This window comes from Mesoplodon bidens (genome assembly GCF_964165515.1).
Source record: "Mesoplodon bidens genome assembly, chromosome: 3".
Lineage (NCBI taxonomy): Eukaryota > Metazoa > Chordata > Mammalia > Artiodactyla > Ziphiidae > Mesoplodon > Mesoplodon bidens.
In genome coordinates, this window is record NC_138178.1 from 151,459,803 (window position 1) to 151,479,323 (window position 19,521).

The 19,521-nt window shown below is 49.4% G+C and overlaps 1 protein-coding gene across 1 annotated transcript in view; it reads left to right on the plus strand.

The window, feature by feature from the left end:
* The first annotated feature begins 15,381 nt into the window (after nt 1-15,381).
* FLVCR2 (FLVCR choline and putative heme transporter 2) overlaps nt 15,382-19,521 on the plus strand; it is a 65,292-nt gene continuing 61,152 nt past the window's right edge. Inside the window, exon 1 of the mRNA XM_081229123.1 lies at nt 15,382-16,372. Coding sequence (XP_081085249.1) covers nt 15,704-16,372 — 669 coding nt within the window. The 5' untranslated portion in view covers nt 15,382-15,703. The remainder of the gene's footprint in view (nt 16,373-19,521) is intronic.

Here is a 19,521-nt window from a genome sequence, read left to right on the forward strand (position 1 = left end):
GTGAGCGGTCCTGAAGAGAGATCTCAGTTCCCTGCCCAGGAATTGAACGTGGGTAGCCTGGATGAAAATCAGGAATCCTAGCCACTAGACCACCAGGCACTAGAGGCTAGAAGCAAAATTCCCCTGGCTCTTACCCCCACTGAAAGCAAGAATGTTTCAAGGAAGCAAAAACTCTACAAACAGGTACAAAGTTTATTATTAGAGACACAGCATAACATGTGGGAGAGCACACAGAGAAGCAGTTTATTTAAGACAGAAGCAAAGCAGAAATACACACCTGGAGAGAAAGGGTATGGGCGTCCTCTCTAATGAGGAGGAGCCCAGTAAAGAGGTGATTTAAATCACTTACATAGGACAGTTCTTCCGGGTCTTTGTTTACCTTTGGCAAATCATCTTGCTGCTTTTTTCACACCTGACCTGCCCTAGGACCCTCCCCAACGTGCATGTGCAACTTTTTGTTAAGATGGATCCCACCGCAGAGGCCTGTGGGGGCATGTCCACACTTACTATGGGGTGGCGCCCCTCCCTTTTTGACCCCCAAGGAGCCTTCCTGTGCCTGTGCAGACAGGGACGTTTTCCTTGACTTCAGGTGTGGTCATCTTATCTCTTTACTCCAACAGAGCTCAGCTTCTGCCACTAGCTTTGTCCTTGGAGTGTCTGGGGGAGAACAGAGCTTCAGTTTTACTCCACTTGACAAACACCAGCTGTCCAGCCCAGGGGCCCATCTATCTCCTGCCTCAATTTCTTACATTTGGGGGCCATCGGACTGCTTTGAAGAGCTGATGAAAACTAGGGATTCCCCCTTCTCTTTACCAAATATATAGGTACTCACCAAATCTGGATTATACGATTTCAGGGGTTGATAGACTCTTGCAATCTATTTGTAGACCCACCCGCCAAGGTAAAAACAATTCATCCGTTGACATAGCAAGCACCTAAGATTCAAGAAGCTCAGCTGCTGGTAGACAGTGTGGTCCAGGGCAGGGAGTGTTCAACTGGCAATCAAAGGTTCTCATCTGTTGTCACTATTTAGTGAGCCAGGACAGCCTCATACTTGCGAGAAGTAAACTTACTTGACGTGAAGCAGAATGTTTGACTCAAGGGCCATTTTGATCTGGCAACTCTAATACAATGTGTCATAAATGGTGAGAAGGAAGGAGTCAGGGTGAGGATGGAATGAGGTTCAGGGATGGAAGGAAGATGTATGTTAAGTATTTTACTCGATAATTTTATAATGGTTGGAAGCTTAATGGTTTTTAAAATAGTATAGGGCTTCCCTGGTGGCACAGTGGTTGAGAATCTGCCTGCTAATGCAGGGGACATGGGTTCGAGCCCTGGTCTGGGAAGATCCCACATGCCGCGGAACAACTAGGCCCGTGAGCCACAACTACTGAGCCTGCGCGTCTGGAGCCTGTGCTCCGCAACAAGAGAGGTCGCGATAGTGAGAGGCCCGTGCACCGCGATGAAGAGTGGCCCCCGCTTGCCACAACTAGAGAAAGCCCTCGCACAGAAACGAAGACCCAACGCAGCAAAAATAAATAAATTAATTAATAAACTCCTACCCCCAACATCTTATTAAAAAAATAAAAATAAAAATAAAATAGTATATAAAAATGTCCCTTTGACACAATGCTCTTGTGCTAAAACAGCCATGTCAAGTGCCTTCCAAGTTCAGTGAATGAAAGATTAGGACAACCTTTGTGAGACAGGTGGCTGTTGATAGAATCTAATTACAAGGGCAGGAGAACCCCAGACTTTGCTCCTGTGGCTTAAGGTATTTATTACATCCAAAGTACAAATGCTCCCGATAAGAGTAATATTTTGGGGCTTCCCTGGTGGCTCAGGGTTGAGAGTCTGCCTGCTAATGCAGGGGACACGGGTTCGAGCCCTGGTCTGGGAGGATCCCACATGCCACGGAGCGGGTGAGCCCATGAGCCACAACTGCTGAGCCTGTGCGTCTGGAGCCTGTGCTCCGCAACAGGAGAGGCCACGATAGTGAGAGGCCCACGCACCGCGATGAACAGTGGCCCCCGCTTGCCACAACTGGAGAAAGCCCTCGCACAGAAACAAAGACCCAACACGGCAAAAATAAATAAATAAATAAACTCCTACCCCCCAACATCTTCTAAAAAAAAAGGGTAATACTTTGTCTTATCAGCCATTACACTGTAGACAGGATTTTTGCCTCTTCCTTCACTGAAGGTCTTTTCTTTTTTTAATTACAGGAGGTTAAAGAGGGCATGAGAATGCTAGAGATTGGAGGCAGTGGTATAAGAGGGCGCTAAAGGCATTGAAACCAAATTGAACATGTCATGATTTCTATCAGGATTGATCCTGATTTCAATTGAGACTCATTTGATTGAGTTGATTGAATCGCTTGCCTCAAGGACAAAATCTGGCCATCTAAATATTAGTCCCAGTTCTTGCTCCAACTTCAGTAAGTGTCCTGAGTCGAGATTTTATGTTTTCAACATATCTTTATGCTTCACAGCGAGAGACACTGCTGTTACTGCTCTGTGTGTGTGTGTGTGTGTGTGTGTGCACGCGCGCGCGCGCGCGCGCGCGCATGCAGCTTGAGACACCCAAATAACTGGAGACATGGCTCAATCTCTTCGGTTCTGAGTTACACTTCCACAGAGTGACCCCCCATTTTTGACAGTCGGTGGCATGACCCACCCAGCCCACCTGTCGATGCCTCTTACCCCAGAGCAGACACTTCTGCCCCCTCCTTCCTCCCTTGCCAGTGTCCCCCAGCTGCTCCTTTGCTTCTACCTTTGCTCCCCTGTCTACTCCCCATATGGCAGCCAGAGTGATCCTTTTCCAGTGCAAGTTGACCACCTTAGTTGTCTACTTAAAGCCCTCTCCTAGCTTCTTACCTCAGCCAAAGCCCAAGTCCTCCCCAGAGCCCACAAAACCCCAAGCAACGTGGCCCCCACTTACCTAACTGACCATCTGTCCTCCACTCTCCCTTTCAGTCTCTCTGCTCCAGCCACACCTAAGGGGAGACTGAGTCCAGGCTCCTGTGCCAGGGAGGCTGCAGGGGATGGAAACAGGGTTTGTGAGTGGTTTCATGCTATGGTTACCTGATTCACAGAAAGAGGGGCTGTGCCAACAGTGAAATGACATGACACAAGTGTTGTCACTGTATGAGTCTGGTGGCTGTTTTCCATCTGAGTTTATACCCATTCCTCTAACTCGGTATTTCCCACACTGTAGTCACCCACATACCAGCACCACCATTTCTGCAGCATCCATGAACTCTCTTCACTGTGACTTCATTTTTTTTTAAATTGAAGTATAGTTGATTTACCATGTTGTGTTAATTTCTGCTGTACAGCAAAGTGATTCAGTTATATGTTCTTTTTTTTAATATTCTTTTCCATTATGGTTTATCATAGGATATTAAATACAGTTCTCTGTGCTAAACGGTAGGACCTTGTTGTTTATCCATTCTATATATAATAGCTTACATCTGCTGACCCCAACCTCCCACTCCATCCCTCCCCCAACCCCCTCCCCCTTGGCAACCACAAGTCTGTTCTATGTCCCTGAGTCTCTTTCTGTTTTGTAGATTGGTTCATTTGTATCATATTTTAGATTACACATATAAGTGATATCATATAGTATTTGTCTTTCTCTTTCTGACTTACTTCACTTAGTATGATAATATCTAGTTGCATCCATGTTGCTGCAACTGGCATTATTTCTTTCTTTGTTGTGGCTGAGTAGTATTCCATTACATAATATATGTGTACCATGTCTTCTTTATCCATTCATCTGTTGCTTCCATGTCTTGGCTATTGTGAATAGTGCTGCTATGAACATAGGGGTGCATGTATCTTTTTGAATTAGAGTTTTGTCTGGATATATGCCCAGGATGGGATTGCAGGATCATACAGTAACTCTATTTTTAGTTTTCTGAGGAACCTCCACACTGTTTTCCACAGTGGCTGCACCAATCTACATTCCCACCAACAGTGTAAGAGGGTTCCCTCTTCTGCACATCCTCTCCAGCATTTGTTATTTGCAGACTTTTTAACGATGGCCATTCTGGTGTGAAGTGGTACCTCATCATAGTTTTGACTTGCATTTCTCTAATAATTAGTGATGTTGAGCATCTTTTCATGTGCCTATTGGCCATTTGTATTTCTTCTTTGGAGAAATGTCTATTTAGGTCTTCTGCCCATTTTTTGATTGGGTTGTTTGTTTTTTTGTTGTTGAGTTGTATGAGCTGTTGGTATGTTTGGGAAATTAAGCTCTTGCTGGTCGGATCGTTGGCAAATATTTTCTCCCATTCTGTAGGTTGTCTTTTCGTTTTGTTTATGGTTTCCTTTACTGTGCAAAAGCTTGTAAGTTTAATTAGATCCCATTTGTTTATTTTTGTTTTTATTGGGAGACTGACCTAAGAAAACATTGGTACGATGTATGTCAGAATGTTTTGCCTATGATCTCTTTTAGGAGTTTTACGGTGTCGTGTCTTATGTTTAAGTCTTTAAGCCATTTTGAGTTTGTGTATGGTGAGAGGGTGTGTTCTACTTTCACTGATTTACATGTGGCTGTCCAGTGTTCCCAATACCACTTCCTGAAGAGACTGTGTGACTTCATTTCTTAAATCACCTTACTTTCATTACTTGAATACATGGATTTGAAAAGGGAGCTAGCAGATAAGGGAGAACAATAAGAAAGGTGACAACAGCCTGACAAAGGAGGAGCTGCCTGCGGTGCAGGCGGGGAGGGGCTGGGAGGGGGAGGCAGGTCCCAGGGGCTGAGCAGAGGGGAGGAGGAAGGGGCAGGGGAGAGGCCACAGGACCCTGGGAGGAGGGGCAGGAGGAGGGTGCAGCCTGGGACTGAGAGCTGGGCTTGGGAGGCTGTGGAGGGGAAGCTGAGGGACGCTGAGGTGGGGACGGATTTTGGGGTGCTGTTGTGGGGGATCGGGGAGCTGCGCTGGGGGTGAGACAGGGCGGAGGCCACGGGGGGCCTGAGGACGGTGTGGAGGAGAGGAGGGGGCTGCAGGGGGAGCTGGCAGGGGATGGGATGAGACAAAAACAGGCTGAGGAAGGGGCTGCTGGGAGTGGGGCACAACGAAGGTGGCCCTGAAGAGTTAAGGGAGGAAGGCTGGGGGACGCGGAGGAGAAAGGGGAGCTTGAGGGATCACACTGGGGTGAGCCAGAAACGGGCATGGAGGAAGGGCAGTGATGGGGAGAGACGGCGCTGGGTGTCCCCCTTCCCGGGTGGGCCTGGCTGTCCTCCTGGGACTAGACAGTGAGTGTGTTGGCCTCGGCTGGGCTGCAGCCCTTGTGTTGCTCACGTCTGAAATGGGCTCACAAACCCCTGGTATGGGGACCCCTACTCTAAAGGAGGTCCATCAGGGAGTTTATGGGCCAGAAACCCATTTGTGCTCTCCTGCTGGGCAGATAAAGGAGGTCTTGGGAGCACCGGGGACTAAAGCATGTTAAGGAATGAGAAAGAAGTAGCGGGGGGGGGGGGAGGGGTAGGACCAGAAAGATAACGTTGTCACAGGGAAATCTGTAACATCGTGAAATTCCAACAGCAAAGACACGAAGCTGTGTTTGGATTCTAGAGTCATCTGCAGCATCCACAACTTATTGTGCATGAGAAATGGACACAGGCAGCCTCAGATGTGGTTGTGATCCTGAGTCGTTACTCTGGAGAGTGTGATGGTGTTTATTAGAAGATGCTTCCAAGCACCAAGCAGAGGGGAACTAGGTACCTCACTTCTAAAGGCCCCTGATTCTCAAGTCATATGAGTTAACGGTCATGGAAGGCACTGCTGGTTTTATCTCCTGGTTTTATCCCCTCTCTTTATGGGAACTGTCCTCCTCGACTCCATTGTGGCCCCCCGTGGAGCTGGCTCCCTCGCCCCCATGGTCATGGTTGATGGGTCTTGGAATGGGCATCTGGGAGTTTGTGTTTAGGACAGAAAATCAGGACAGCCTTTCTCAGGCAGCTGAAGATGTCAAGAGGTGAAACTCCAGCTGGAGAAAACTAGTCTTCAGGAAGAGAGACAAAGAAAGCTGACATGCAGGATGCTATGAACTGTTTGTGTCCCCAAAATTTATATACTGAAGCCTAAACCCCCAAATGTGATGGTGTTAGGTGGTGTGGCCTTCCGAGGTGACTGGATCATGAGGGTTGTGCCCCCACGAATGGGATCAGTGCCCTTATAAAAAAAAGTCCCCGGAGAGCTCCCTCACCCCTTCTCCAGGCAGGGACATGGTAAGAGAAGCCTCCTAGAAAAAGGAAGGGGGCCTCACCAGACGTGGAATCTGCCGGCACCTAGAACCTGGGACGTCCCAGTCTGTAGAACTGTGAGAAATAAATTTCTGTCATGTAGAAGGTATTTTGCTTACAGCAGCTCAGGGGGGCTGAGACACAGGGAGACTCAGAGAAGGAAAGAGCCCTGAGCGCCGTCCAGCCCTTGGTTGGGGCGTTTCCAGAGCGTCAGCCGTGCTCTACCACGTCTGCCACTTGACTGCTCACCTCCTCCTTGAAGTCTGTGAGCCCCCCCAGCGCCCTCGAAACACGTTCTCTTTGCACCTAAGCTGGTTCAGGTTGGGCATCTGTCCTTTGCAGTCAATGCAACAATAAAAGGAAACGGTGATTGAAAAAAGTAGGGTGCAGTCAGCATTCTTGGTCTCCCCATTTGAGACACCAGGAAGCACTTTCAAGGCTGCTCAGAGCTCAGGGCAGCTGACGGCATCAACCGCAGGGACCTCACCCAGCTATTGACTTGGGAAAACTTAAGGGAATCCATAAATTCTTGGGTTTCATTTTGGACTTGCTTGTTTCTCTCTAATTAATCTATTTATTCACAGAATTAAGGTGAACCTGAGCCAAGTGTCCCGCCCTGAAGTCTCGAGGGGGTGTGAAGCCAAAGAGTGAAAGATGAAAGGATTTATTTTCCATACGATTTGATTGTTGGATTTTCATGGGAATCACACTCTGAATTTAGAGCAGCTTCTGTGGCCTCTGGACCTTGCAGTGGCTGCAGCAGCTGCAGGAAGGGCTGGAAGGCACAATAGGGAAGCAGGAGAGAGAAACAATTCAGGGCAAGGGGGCGGGGGGTGGGGGGGTGATAATACAGGGCACATTTCCTTTACAACTTGTCTCTCTGCAAGATTTCCAGGAGGAGGCTGTTCCTCTCCCTCCAAGGGCATCATCCTGAGCCCTCCCTCTGCCTCTCCTTCCCCATCCAATCCCGTCCAGCCCTCACTTTCAGTGCCCACTGCTCCCCATCCTCCCGTTATTACCCATGTTCAGTTCACAAACTCCATTCTCACCTGGGTGACCACAGCAGCCTCCTGAGAGGCCTCTCTGTCCCTTCACTCACCCCCCCACCCCCACCCCAACCGGGTTCTCCAGGAAGTCGCCAGAGCAACCTCTCCCAGTCTGACGATGTCCCTCATCTGCTCGAAACCTCTCAGTGGCTCCCCTTTGCTCTCAGGATAAAGTGAAAAGCCCTTGATGGTTCCTGCCCGACTAGCTGCTGCCTCTCTCTCCAACCTTGTCCTCACCCTCACTCTGCTCCACACATGTGAACATTGTTTAACTCCTTGAAGGGCTGTGCTCCCTCCTGCCTCAGGGCCTTTGCATGTACTGTTCCCTCTGTCTGGAATGCCTTTCCCCTGTCTTTCACTTACTTAGTTCTCACTCTTTCTTAAGATCTGCTTTAAGATCTAGCTCATCTGTTCTTTATAAATTCTTACCAATAACCCTCGTGGCACTTATCCCAATTTTACTTATAGGCGTGACTGTTTGATTGATGGCTGTCCTCCCAACTAGACTGCAAGTTCTGTGCGGGGAGGGAGGGAACATATCTGTTTTGCTCACCACTGGACCCTAACTCTGCCACAGGCCCTGGCCGAGTCTTGCCTGCCCCTCAAGATTCTGTTGGAACATCTCTCTGAGGAGCCCCCTCTGGCTCCCTGCTTTGTCAACCGTGAACCAGCATGGATCTCTCTACCATGTGTTCACGGCACCGACCTGCAATGATGTGCTCACATATCTGTCTCACCTCTAATCTGCGGGTTTCCTGAGTGCAAGAACCCTGGTCTTTGTTGTGTTGGTTTCCCTGACACCCAGCACTGCACTGGGCGTGTGGGAGATGACTGTGAGAATGAAGGAATGATTGTGAAGACAGCTCTCCAAGCCTGAGAATGTCACTATACAGCGAGGGGCCGGACCAGATGATTCTGTCTCTTCTATACACTGCGGTTCCAACACCACACAACCCTGCCTGGTCAGCACCCCTCTGCTTTGTCACCCTGTGTGCTTCTAACTGTTGCCCAGGCAATCAAATCTCGCTGCCAACGCAGATCCTCTATATCATTATGCAAAGAAAGCTTCGCACCTCTGGGCTTTCTATAGATTATGCAAAAAAAAGTCATTTTAGTATTTCCTTCTTCTTTGACTCATGTTTTTTAGTTAGGGCTTTCTCATGTTTGTGAGCAACTTTTTTGGTTTTCTAATTATTAAGAAGTACTCAAAACATATAAAAAGGTATGAAGAACAACTTAGTGGACACTCAAGAACATACACAAGGAAATAAAATGGGACCCAGGTACATGGCCTTTAGGGCTGATACCATTTGCGGCCTCTTTAGATGCAGCCATGTATTTCCAAGGAACTCAAACCGTGCTCCCAGGGCAGAGCCTGGCATCTCCACGTCCCGGCAGGAGACTCTCATCCTGTCCTCTCTTCTAAGGAGAAGGGGTCTCCCTCCTGCCTTAGGCCTCAGCAGGCCCTGCCCTACATCCCCTCCAAGATGGAGACTCTCTGAACTGAGAGGACCCTAGAGAGGGAGAAATCCAGAATCCCCCTCGGCACATGAGTGCCCCCAATCGTCCTGACCACGGGCTCCATGAGATGGGGCGGGGGGGCAACTCCCATGGGGGAGGCGCCTCAGGAAAGAAAAGGGCAAAAAAAATAAACAGAGGAGACGTGAGCATTCAGGACGGCTGGACCTGCTTTCATTCACGCTGAGGCCTCTGGAGAGGGGACTCATCAGGAATTGCGTCTCAAAAGTCCCTTCAGGGCTTCCCTGGTGGCGCAGTGGTTGAGAGTCCGCCTGCTGATGCGGGGGACACGGGTTCGTGCCCCGGTCTGGGAAGATCCCACATGCCGCGGAGCGGCTAGGCTCATGAGCCACGTGCTTGTGAGCCTGTGCTCCGCAACGGGAGAGGCCACAACAGTGAAAGGCCCGCATACTGCAAAAAAAAAAAAAAAAAAGTCATTTCAATCACGTTTTCATGTCCCCTCTGGGGGCCAGACAGCCAACTAGAGGTTGGGGATTGAATATGAATGGAAATGATTCATAATCTCGAGGGACTCACAGTAAATGGATGACTTATTAAAGAAAATAAACATTCATGCTACACTGAAGACAGAGGGTACCATAAAGGTGGACAGGCAGGGTGTGAGGGAAGCCTCTGAGTCACACTTAGGACACTGGGGAAGGCTTCCTGGAGGAGGCGATGCTTGTCCTGAAGTGAAGCATGGCACATGCTAGATCTGATATGTTCATAACGCTGGCAGGGAGCTGCAGGTGGGTCCACCCTCCTGGAGAGGAAGGTGGGAGTGCGTGGTGGTGGGAGAGGTGGCCAGAGCCACATCACAAAGACCTGTGTGCTAAGTCGAGGAGTGAGAACCTTCTGCAAGCTAGGGGCGGCCCCGGGAGGACACAAGGCAGGGGAGAGGCCCAGAGAGAAGTGGTGAGCCCTGTGGAGCTGCGTGATGGGGAACAGGAGGAGTAAGAACAATGAGGAGGGAGCTTCCGTGGTGGCGCAGTGGTTGAGAGTCCGCCTGCCGATGCAGGGGACACGGGTTCGTGCCCCAGTCCGGGAGGATCCCACATGCCGCGGAGCGGCTGGGCCCGTGAGCCATGGCCGCTGAGCCTGCGCGTCCGGAGCCTGTGCCCCGCAACGGGAGAGGCCACAACAGTGAGAGGCCCGCGTACCGCAAAAAAGAAAAAAAAAAAAGAACAGTGAGGAGGGCGTCACAGAATCAAGGTGAGATGCCATGAGGATCTGAACTAAAATGGTGAGGAGGTCAGCACCCAGTGGACAGAGTGATGGGTCGTTCTCAAGGTTTGGGTTTGGCTTGACTGGGAGCTGGCAGAGCTATTCATTGACACAAAGGATTCCAGGGGAGAAGCAGACCCGGGCATGGCCTTCGGGTGCTGGGGCAGAAGTTGAGTCATAAATAGAAGGAATTAGACCCCCCCAGAGTTTGCAAGGCTGAAAGTCACTAGAAGCAGACAGAAGGTCAGAGAAGGGTCAAGACTTGGGTGTGGGTAACAGGGCCTCTGACCACACACCCACTTTTCTAAGGTGGCACCCCAGCACAACCTTGGAGGACACAGCTCGACTGAAAAGGCATCCCTGAGGCTCCAGGGTTGGAGTCTTGGGTATTCATTTCAGCCCCAACATTATAGAGTCCAGGATGGAATTGACCTCACCCCTGGACATCACCTGTGGGCCTCAGGGAAGCAGCTCAATCTCCATTCAGTTTGATTCCATCTTTAAATTTTAGAGTTTTTTTTTTTAATGAAAGTTATATATAGTTTAAAAAAATCAAATAGTCATGTCACAAAAAGATCATTGCTTACCCTGCTTTCCTGGTTCTCTGAGGCAACTACTTTCAGCCATTAGTAGATGATGTTTTGGTATTTACCTCCATAGCTCTGAGTAACATGGGTATATTGATGCTGTCCGATTTTGTCCATGTTAGGCATTATCCATTGACTTTCCAGTATGGCAGATGAGGATTAGCTCTGCTCACCCCACCCTCATCTCCACCACATACATATGCCCACTTCCCATTCCCCCATCCTCCCAATATAGTTATGTCATATTTGATTATATCAATTTTCAGTCTTTACATTATTATGGTTGTGTTCATGCTGTTCACAACTGAGTCACTTAAGGTAACCATGACTTTGTTCCCCTGTCCTCCATAGCTTTTTATATTTCACTAGAGTTTAAAACTGCCTCCCCCTCCCTATTTATGTAGTTATATTTGTGGTACTTATCACTAGTCCAACCCTAATTGTCTCCCAACTCTGTAAACCCCTCTCAATATTTTCAAACACAATCCACTCAGTGTCATCTTTTTGGTAAATCTTTCCCGTAGTCTTTGATCAGCTTCAATCTGAACAGGCTGCGTCTGTGCCTGGCTCATAGCTGTCCACCTGGGATGTTCCTTTACCGCGATCTTGGTGATTCCCATCACCTGCCCTCATGTCCCAGTTTCCTGGATCTTACATCTTACTCTCTCTAGGTTTCCTCCCTTAGTTTTGGTAGAGTACATCCTTTAGCAGCTTCCTGAGAGAGAGGATATGCCACTACCTTTTAAAAAAAATTTTTTTAATAAATTTATTTATTCTTGGCTGCATTGGGTCTTCGTTGCTGCACGTGGGCTTCTCATTGCAGTGGCTTCTCTTCTTGCGGAGCACGGGCTCTAGGCGCATGGGCTTCAGTAGTTGTGGCACACAGGCTCAGTAGTTGTGGCTCATAGGCTCTAGAACGCAGGCTCAGTAGTCGTGGAGCATGGGCTTGGTTGCTCCACGGCATGTGGGATCTTCCTGGATCAGGGATCGAACCCGTGTCCCCTGCATTGGCAGGCGGATTCTTAACTACTGCACCACCAGGGAAGTCCACCGCTACCTTTAAAAAAAACTATTCATGTGTGAAAATGTTTGATTTTTTTCCAATAATTTTTTTTGGTAGTTTGGGTGTAGGATTCTAGGCAGGAAATGATTCTCCCTCAGAAGGCATTGTTCGACTGATCTCCAGGTTCCTGGCTTGATGATGACATTCTGTACCTGTTTTCTTGAAAATATTTTATGAAACCTGTTCTTATATCTCTGAAAACTCATTGGATCTCTTCTTTGCCCCAGTTTTCTGAAATTCCATGGTGATGTGGAATTCAGCTCAACTCTGTGGACAGGTATTGAGACAGGCATGTGTTGTGGAGCTTCCCTCACTCAGGGTTCCAGGCTGTACAGAGACGTGCACAAGAGCTTAGAGCTGGAATATACGGGGAAGTGCGGGAGGTGAGGCAGACAGGGTGTGGGTGAGTGTGCAGTAGTACACATGTAAATTACACATACAAGGTGTGTAAGGGCAACATTTTTACAAATTCCAAGTGTCAGTATTTTTTAACGGGGCCTCATCCAGGGTCTCAACCTGATTCATTAGCCATTTAGCCTTGCCATGCCCTCCCCAATGCTCCATGTTCCCACATCCACAGCTCCTGTGGAGGTGCTGGTAAGCTGTCAAAAACGGTGCCACAGTTTGACTTCAATCCAGGAGTAGTTGGCCTCTAGGGAGCAGACTTTGCTACCTTTCTGTAGAGAGCCAGGAATGCTTGAGTTCAAGGCCAGTGGGTACCACCAGCTCCCTGGGGAGTCAGTTGAAACAGAACCAGGAATGAGGGCCTCTTTTTAGGAAGCAATCCCTAAAACGTGCTTCTCCTTCTCCCTGCAGGTGCGCCTATCAATACCGATAGATAGACATACTGAAAAATAGATGTAACATATAGTAAGCTGCTCAATAAATGTTTCTTCAATGGATGAATACAGAATATTTCTCTCAATGTAAAATCCACCTGACATTTGTATACCTGTCCTCCCCCTGGTGGGAATCAGCCAAGAGACAGCACCACCTGGGTAGGTGGCTGCCAGAATATCATTACCGAAACAATTGGCACACATTATATTAATTAATTCTCACAACAACCGTATGAGGCTAGTAGTTTTTATCCTCAATTTACAGAGTCAGAAACTGAAGGCCAGAGAGCTAAAGTAACTTGTCCAAGATCCCAAAGCTCCTAATGGCAGAACAGAGCTTCAAATCCTGAGTAGACTGAATCCAGAGCTCACAACAGATCAAACTCGCTCCACACCAGAGGCAACCCCAAATATCACTTGAATCTCAGGTTAGACCCCTTGGGAATTGTCACCAAACTGAAGCATTGCCCCCGAGGAGCACATGGGAGAGATGTGTGGAAGGGAACACAGGAAACCTGTCTCACTGTTGCTTGTTCTGATGCTAATTAGCTGTGGGACTCTGATAACGCACTCTGACTCTGGACCTCAGTTTCCAGATCTGTAAAATGAAGTTAAGAATGTATGTGCAGAGTTTTAGGACCATGATAACTGAGGGGAAGAAACAGTGAGAGGTCTCAGAAGGCTTTCCAAGAGAATGGAGGCTCTATGTTCCCTGGAGAAAGAGGGAAACACTGTTGGAATTAGAGAATAGGAGATGTGAAATTAATGTAGAAATTTTTAAATGCGTATGAGTTCCCTCTTCAAACATTTCATCATAATCCAAGGCCCCATAATTTCTACCAAAAAATGGGTGCCGCCAAGCAATGTTCCCTCTCCTGGGAACCAGTGATTCTAACACCCCAGGGGGGCTCAATCTTGGCTGCAAATTAAGATCACCTGGGCAGCTTTAAACATGCAGATGCTGGGGTCCACCCTCAGATATCCTGATCTGGCATGTGGCAGAGGCATTGGGAATGTGAAGAGATCCCCATGTGATTTTAATGTGCAACCCAAGTTGAGAATCACAGCCCCAGAGCTTTAAATTCTTCATTTTTGGTGTGAAGATTTAAAAAGAAAACAAGAAAGCACAGGCACCCAGTGGCTCTTTGATGTTCAAACAAATCACCTAGAGGTCTTTTAAAATGCAGCATCTAATTCAGTAGGTCCAGGGTGAGCCTGGGCTTCTGCCTTTGTAACAAGCTCCCAGGGGATGCCCACACTGCTGTCCCCAGACGATGCCTGGGTAGCTGGGCTGTAGCTTGAATGATTATGAGAGTGAGAATTATGGCTCTTCAGGTCAGCGGAGGCTTTAAGAAGTAACTGCACTTCTATGAGGGTCCGTTTTCTGATCTATAAAATGCAGACAACAGTAACTCTTACACCACAGAATTTTTTTTTTTTTTTTTTTTTTTTTTTGCGGTACGCGGGCCTCTCACTGCTGTGGCCTCTCGCGTTGCGGAGCACAGGCTCCGGACGCGCAGGCCCAGCGGCCACGGCTCACGGGACCAGCCGCTCCGCGGCATGTGGGATCTTCCCGGGCAGGCGCACGAACCCGTGTCCCCTGCATCGGCAGGCGGACTCTCAACCACTGCGCCACCAGGGAAGCCCCACAGAATTCTTGTGATGCTTAAATGAGGTAGTAAAGTAAACACAATATAAATGTTCCATTTTTAATTGTTAGGATATCTGACACCCCTGAAATGCTTACTATCTGCCAGGAATTTTCCAAGTGCTTTCAAGTCTTAGCTCATTCAAGCCTCAAAACAACATTGTGAGGTGTGTACTATTATTTCATCATCAGATTTTCCAAGAAACTGAGGCACAGACAGGTGGTGTATCTTAATTTACATAACACACCAAGAGCAGCTTCGCCAGTGTTTGAACCCAGGGAAGATATGGGATCTTATCCCTCCCCAGGGCTGATCAATCAGTGCAGGCCTGACCTTCTGGAGGCCCTGACTTGAGGGCTTACCTTCTGGATGGAATGGGCTGTGGACCAGCAGGTGGCAGCCTAGGGCTACGTGGGTGCGGAGACCATTTACAGCCTAAGCCCAGAGCCAGCGCTGTGCTGGGCATTTCACCACAAAACCGTCACAGGGTCTTCAGCGACTCCGAACTCGCCTCTTCCCTCCACCCTCAGTTCCTCGCCTGGAGGTCACCCGGGGATCCATCAGGAAAGAAGAGTCCTAACTAACAGGTTCAGATCTGAGTTCCCCAATAATATAAGACCAGGTTCGCAGGGAAAGCAAGGAGCGAAGCGAGTTTTCCGCAGCTCGCCTTTACTCCCGGCCCCAGCCAGCCCGGGAAATCTACAAGTGTCTTTTTATACCGAAAGTCCAGCAAGGGTTGGGGAGCCCAGCCAAGTGCAAAAAGTCGGGAATCCCTCTTGGATACCACAGAGCAGTTTGGGGGCGCCTGGCATCCGTGTGGGCGCTCAGGGCATGCGGACCGGCACGGAGGAGACTATTTAGAGGATCACCTCGGAAGGACAGAGGGTCTTTTCTTGCGGAGTCCCCCGGGAGGGGACAAATGAATTTGAGGGGCAGTGCCCGGGTGCGGGTTAACCCGGCGGTTTCCATGGTGCCCGGGGCGTGGGGGAGGAATGCACCCTCAGGCGGTGGCGAAACCACTGTATTGCCGGGCCAGCGGCTGGCGAAGGCGGGAGGGGCAGGGGGCGGGGGCGGGCGGGTGGGTCGTGGGTGGGGAAGCCGCGCGGGGCGGGGGCGGGGCGGTCACGTGCGCCGGAGGGGGCGAGGCCGCCAGGCCGCCCGGGAGCGACCGGAGTCCCGCGGAGTGGCTGCGACAGGAGAGAACTGTTTCCAGGACGGAGGGGTGAACGTCGACAGGCGCTTCGGGAGGACTCAAGGCACCGGGGGCCAGGACCAGGCTGAGGCGCCTGCAGCTGGGGGACAGCAGTCAGGGACAGAGGACGCCAAGGAAAAGTGAGAGCAGAAGCTTGGGGGTGAGCAAAAGAGCCCCACTCGCAGCTTTTACGCAGGCTGGGGACTCCATTTATTCCTTCCGGGCGGGCCGGGTAAGTGCTACGTCAGCTTTAGGTGACCAGACGACCCCACTGCCCCGTAAGTCGACTATAGTCCTCAGCACCTGTCTAGGGCTCCAGGAGAGGCTGTGGTCATGGTGAATGAAGAGCCTAACCAGCAAGAGCGCGATGACACCCCTTCGCAGACTTACGTCCTCGGGGAGAGCCCCAGCCTCTCCGTCCATCCCAGCATCTCAGCCCATCCAAGCGTCTCCATCCACCCCAGTGTCTCTGCGCACCCCAGTAGTTCGGCCCACCCCAGTACCTTGACTCAACCCAGTGGCTTGGCCCACCCCAGTAGCTCCGGCCCTGAGGACCTTAGCGTGATCAAGTTGAGCAAGCGCCGATGGGCTGTGGTCCTGGTGTTTAGCTGCTACTCCATGTGCAACGCCTTCCAGTGGATCCAGTACGGCTCCATCAATAACATCTTCATGAACTTCTACGGGGTCAGTGGCTTTGCCATCGACTGGCTGTCCATGTGCTACATGCTGACCTACATTCCTCTGCTCCTGCCGGTGGCCTGGCTCCTGGAGAAGTTCGGCCTGCGCACCATCGCCCTCACCGGCTCCGCTCTCAACTGCCTGGGGGCCTGGGTGAAGCTGGGCAGCCTGAAGCCACATCTCTTCCCAGTCACCATGCTGGGCCAGGTCATCTGCTCCGTGGCCCAGGTCTTCATCCTGGGCATGCCCTCCCGCATTGCTTCTGTCTGGTTCGGGGCTAATGAGGTGTCAACAGCCTGCTCCGTAGCTGTCTTTGGCAATCAGGTGGGTAGAGAGTGGGTGGTGTTCCCTGTGGGACTGAGTGTGTTGATGGTACCGCATGCCTCCCTGTGTGGAGACTGTAGTTTTCTGACTTCAGCGTGTTTGTGACTCTGGGTGACTGTGGCTGGGTGTGACTGGTAGTGTGAGTGAGGGATTGTGACTGGGTGACTGTGTAAGAGAAGTGGGGCAACAAAAGGAGGGACCTTTGCTGTCACTCACAGTTTCTCCTCCACCAGCAGAAAGGGTGCTTCTGGAACGCATGCTGTTTTAATGATCTCATTCCTGAACTTACTTCACCAGCTTGGACAGGAAAGCTGTTCTTTCCTGGGGAGCAGCTCCTGGGCATCAGACTATTCTGTGTCATCAGAAGTTGGCAGGTGCTTTTTTCCTGTCCAACCAGCTTTTCCTAGAGCACAGTATCTCCTGCACCACATGGAAAGGCAGAGCGGGGCCCTGGTGGCGTTGGCGCTGCTCTCACCTTCTTTATACACAGCTGAAGCCAGGACAGTGGGAACAATGCTTTGTGCCAACCTCCTTCCCTGGGGTTTAGAGCCAAGGGCAGCAGGATGGAGTCAAATTCTTGCTCTGAATTTTCAAGGCCTAGAAACCTTGGAAAGACCTGGAAAGCTCATATCTTACTCCTTTGTCTTTCCTTCTTTTGGGAAGGAGAATCTCAAATTCTTTGCATCTCAGTGTGGATATGACCCAGAAAGGTGGGCATGTCGTGAGTCTGATTGCTGTCTCTGAAAGGTTGAAGCAACTGTTTACGGGGCCCTTCTTTATCTGGACCACTGCCTGGCGTCTCACTTTTTCCCAAGCACACGCATTTGTGGCTATGCATTTAACAAATGACCAGTAACCCTTAGTTCTTGTATTCTCTTACCTGTTCATTACATTTAGAATATTTAAGCTTTCATTTAGGAAGTTCTTATTTGGGTCAGAAATTTCCAAACTTCCCTAAAGGTAAATTTCCATTCTGTTCATCTTTACCACCAAAGAGGTAACTTGAGCTAAATTTTTTCAGGCCAGTAAGGCCTGCCACTTGGGTAATAGTGTAAGCAATCAATGAAAGCAACAGACAGGGCTTCTTCAGCACAAACAAGCAACATAAAATCCTTTACCCAGTTTTCTTTAACCTGTGGGTTTGAATGTTCAGAAGATTGAATGGATTTGAAGTCTGGGGATGAAACAGGTTGGATCTTTTTGTTCAAGGCAATTAAAAAATAGGTATTAAGGGTGACATTTACCAACCCCCTCTTCTCGAAGGTGATGTGACTGTGAATTTGAACATCTCCATTGCAGCTTTGCTGGCAGGTTTGCCATCATTGGATGTTTTCTTTATAGGAGGGTAAAGCTGGGGAGCGATGCGCAGGACTTTTCAAGCTTCCAGAGGGTTAAATCTCCCGATTCGCAGCCCCAACGGGATTCAGACAGGGTCACTGCAATCCCAAACCCATTGTTTGGGGAGGGCAGAAGAGCTAACCGGGCCCTCAGGTGGCCTGGTGAGGTCAGAGAACCCAACACTTTTTTGTTCACCATGGAGCAAAGACGAATTGGTTTTCAGACCCCTCTGCACACAGCTGTAAAGGAACTTAAAACTTAAAATATATCTTTAAAATTTAGTAAGAATAGTTACTCATTGCCCATGCCTACTCCCCACCAAGGTCAGAAAATGCTAAGAATTTTACATTTAAAAACACCCTGACAGCATATATTTGTATCACAGAGCCATCAATTTAGTGTGTTCTTTCAGGCTTAACCCACTGTGCTAAGTTAAAAAAAAAAGAAAAAAGCTGAATTGTTTATGCTTCCTCACACAGAGGTGACTGTGTTTGGTTCTTGGCATATGTTTTAACCTTTCTCTCTGAGGAAAGCATGGCCGAATGGAGGAGAAATATTAACAGAACACCTTGAGCTTTGCAGTTTAAAAAAAAAAAAAAAAAGGCTCCACAAAGCCATCTAAACAGATTGGAAGCATCTTTCCAGAGAATAACTCTTTGTGGCCGCAGACTTCACACTGATGAGCCAAACCCCTGTTTCATGGTCGTTCTGACCCCTCTCTTCTAGCGCTTCGCTGATAGGCTCCACGAGGCACCGGTCCCTGCTGGCCTAAATCCAACACTCATTCCTTCACTCAACAAGCACCTGCCTTGCCAGACGCTGTGCTGAGGCTGCAAAGAGAATCCCCGCTTCCCACAGTTCTCCTACCACCCTCTTAAATTGTATCAGGCACCAACATTCAGCTTTAAAAAAGCACACGCGCAAGAAGCAACCAGATGAGAGTATAGAGGATTTGTTTTCAGTTCTCCGCGAGGTTTTTAAGTATCTTCTCCGCGGCATTGCTATGGGAAGATTGAAGGGGAAGGAAGCTAATATCTATCAAGCACCTATTATGTGCAAGGCACTTCTTCATGCATTATTTAATTTTTTTAACCTTTGAGGTGGGTGGGGTTGTCCCTGTTGTTCTAGGCGACGAACTTGAGACCCAGATAAACTGAACAACCTTATCCAGGGTCCTACCGGTGCTGAGTGGTAGAAAGGAGGTTTGAAGCTAGTTCCACCCCCAGAGCCCCTGCCAGTGGGCCGTTATTGAATCTTCAGGTGGACAAAGCATATATTCAACAACAACAAAAAAAAGCAGGATTCTGAGTTGCAAAGTTTTGGCCCTGTGTCTCTAGGGTTGTGGGTTGTCGGTGGTGATAAAGTGTCCAGCAGTTCCTCTAGAATTGGAGAGCTATAGCACCGCCTTCTGTTTTGAAGTTCCAGGCGTTAACAGTGCCTCCCCACGTGCTGGTCGCTGAGGGGCTGGTTCTACCTCTCTCAGCCTGAGGAAGGTGGGGCTCCAGGCTCTGGGGAGAAGAAACCAGTGGATCCTGAGCTGGCGTGAGGGAGGGTAGGGAGTCTTGGACTGCCGCTGGGGCACTTCCCTGTGACCATCACACAGGTGGTGGCTGCCCGGCAGTGTTAACAACACTGGTTCCATTGTTTCCAGGGAAAACCATCTGGGTTTTTCTTTCTTTTTTTTCTTTCTCCCGCCTTCCTCTCCCCCCCCAGCCCCCAATCTGGGGTTTTGAGTGATGTGGACAAATGGTTATTGAGCAAGGCTGGGAAGAGAGCCTCGTGTGAGAGTCTGAGGATGGCTTGGTGGCACA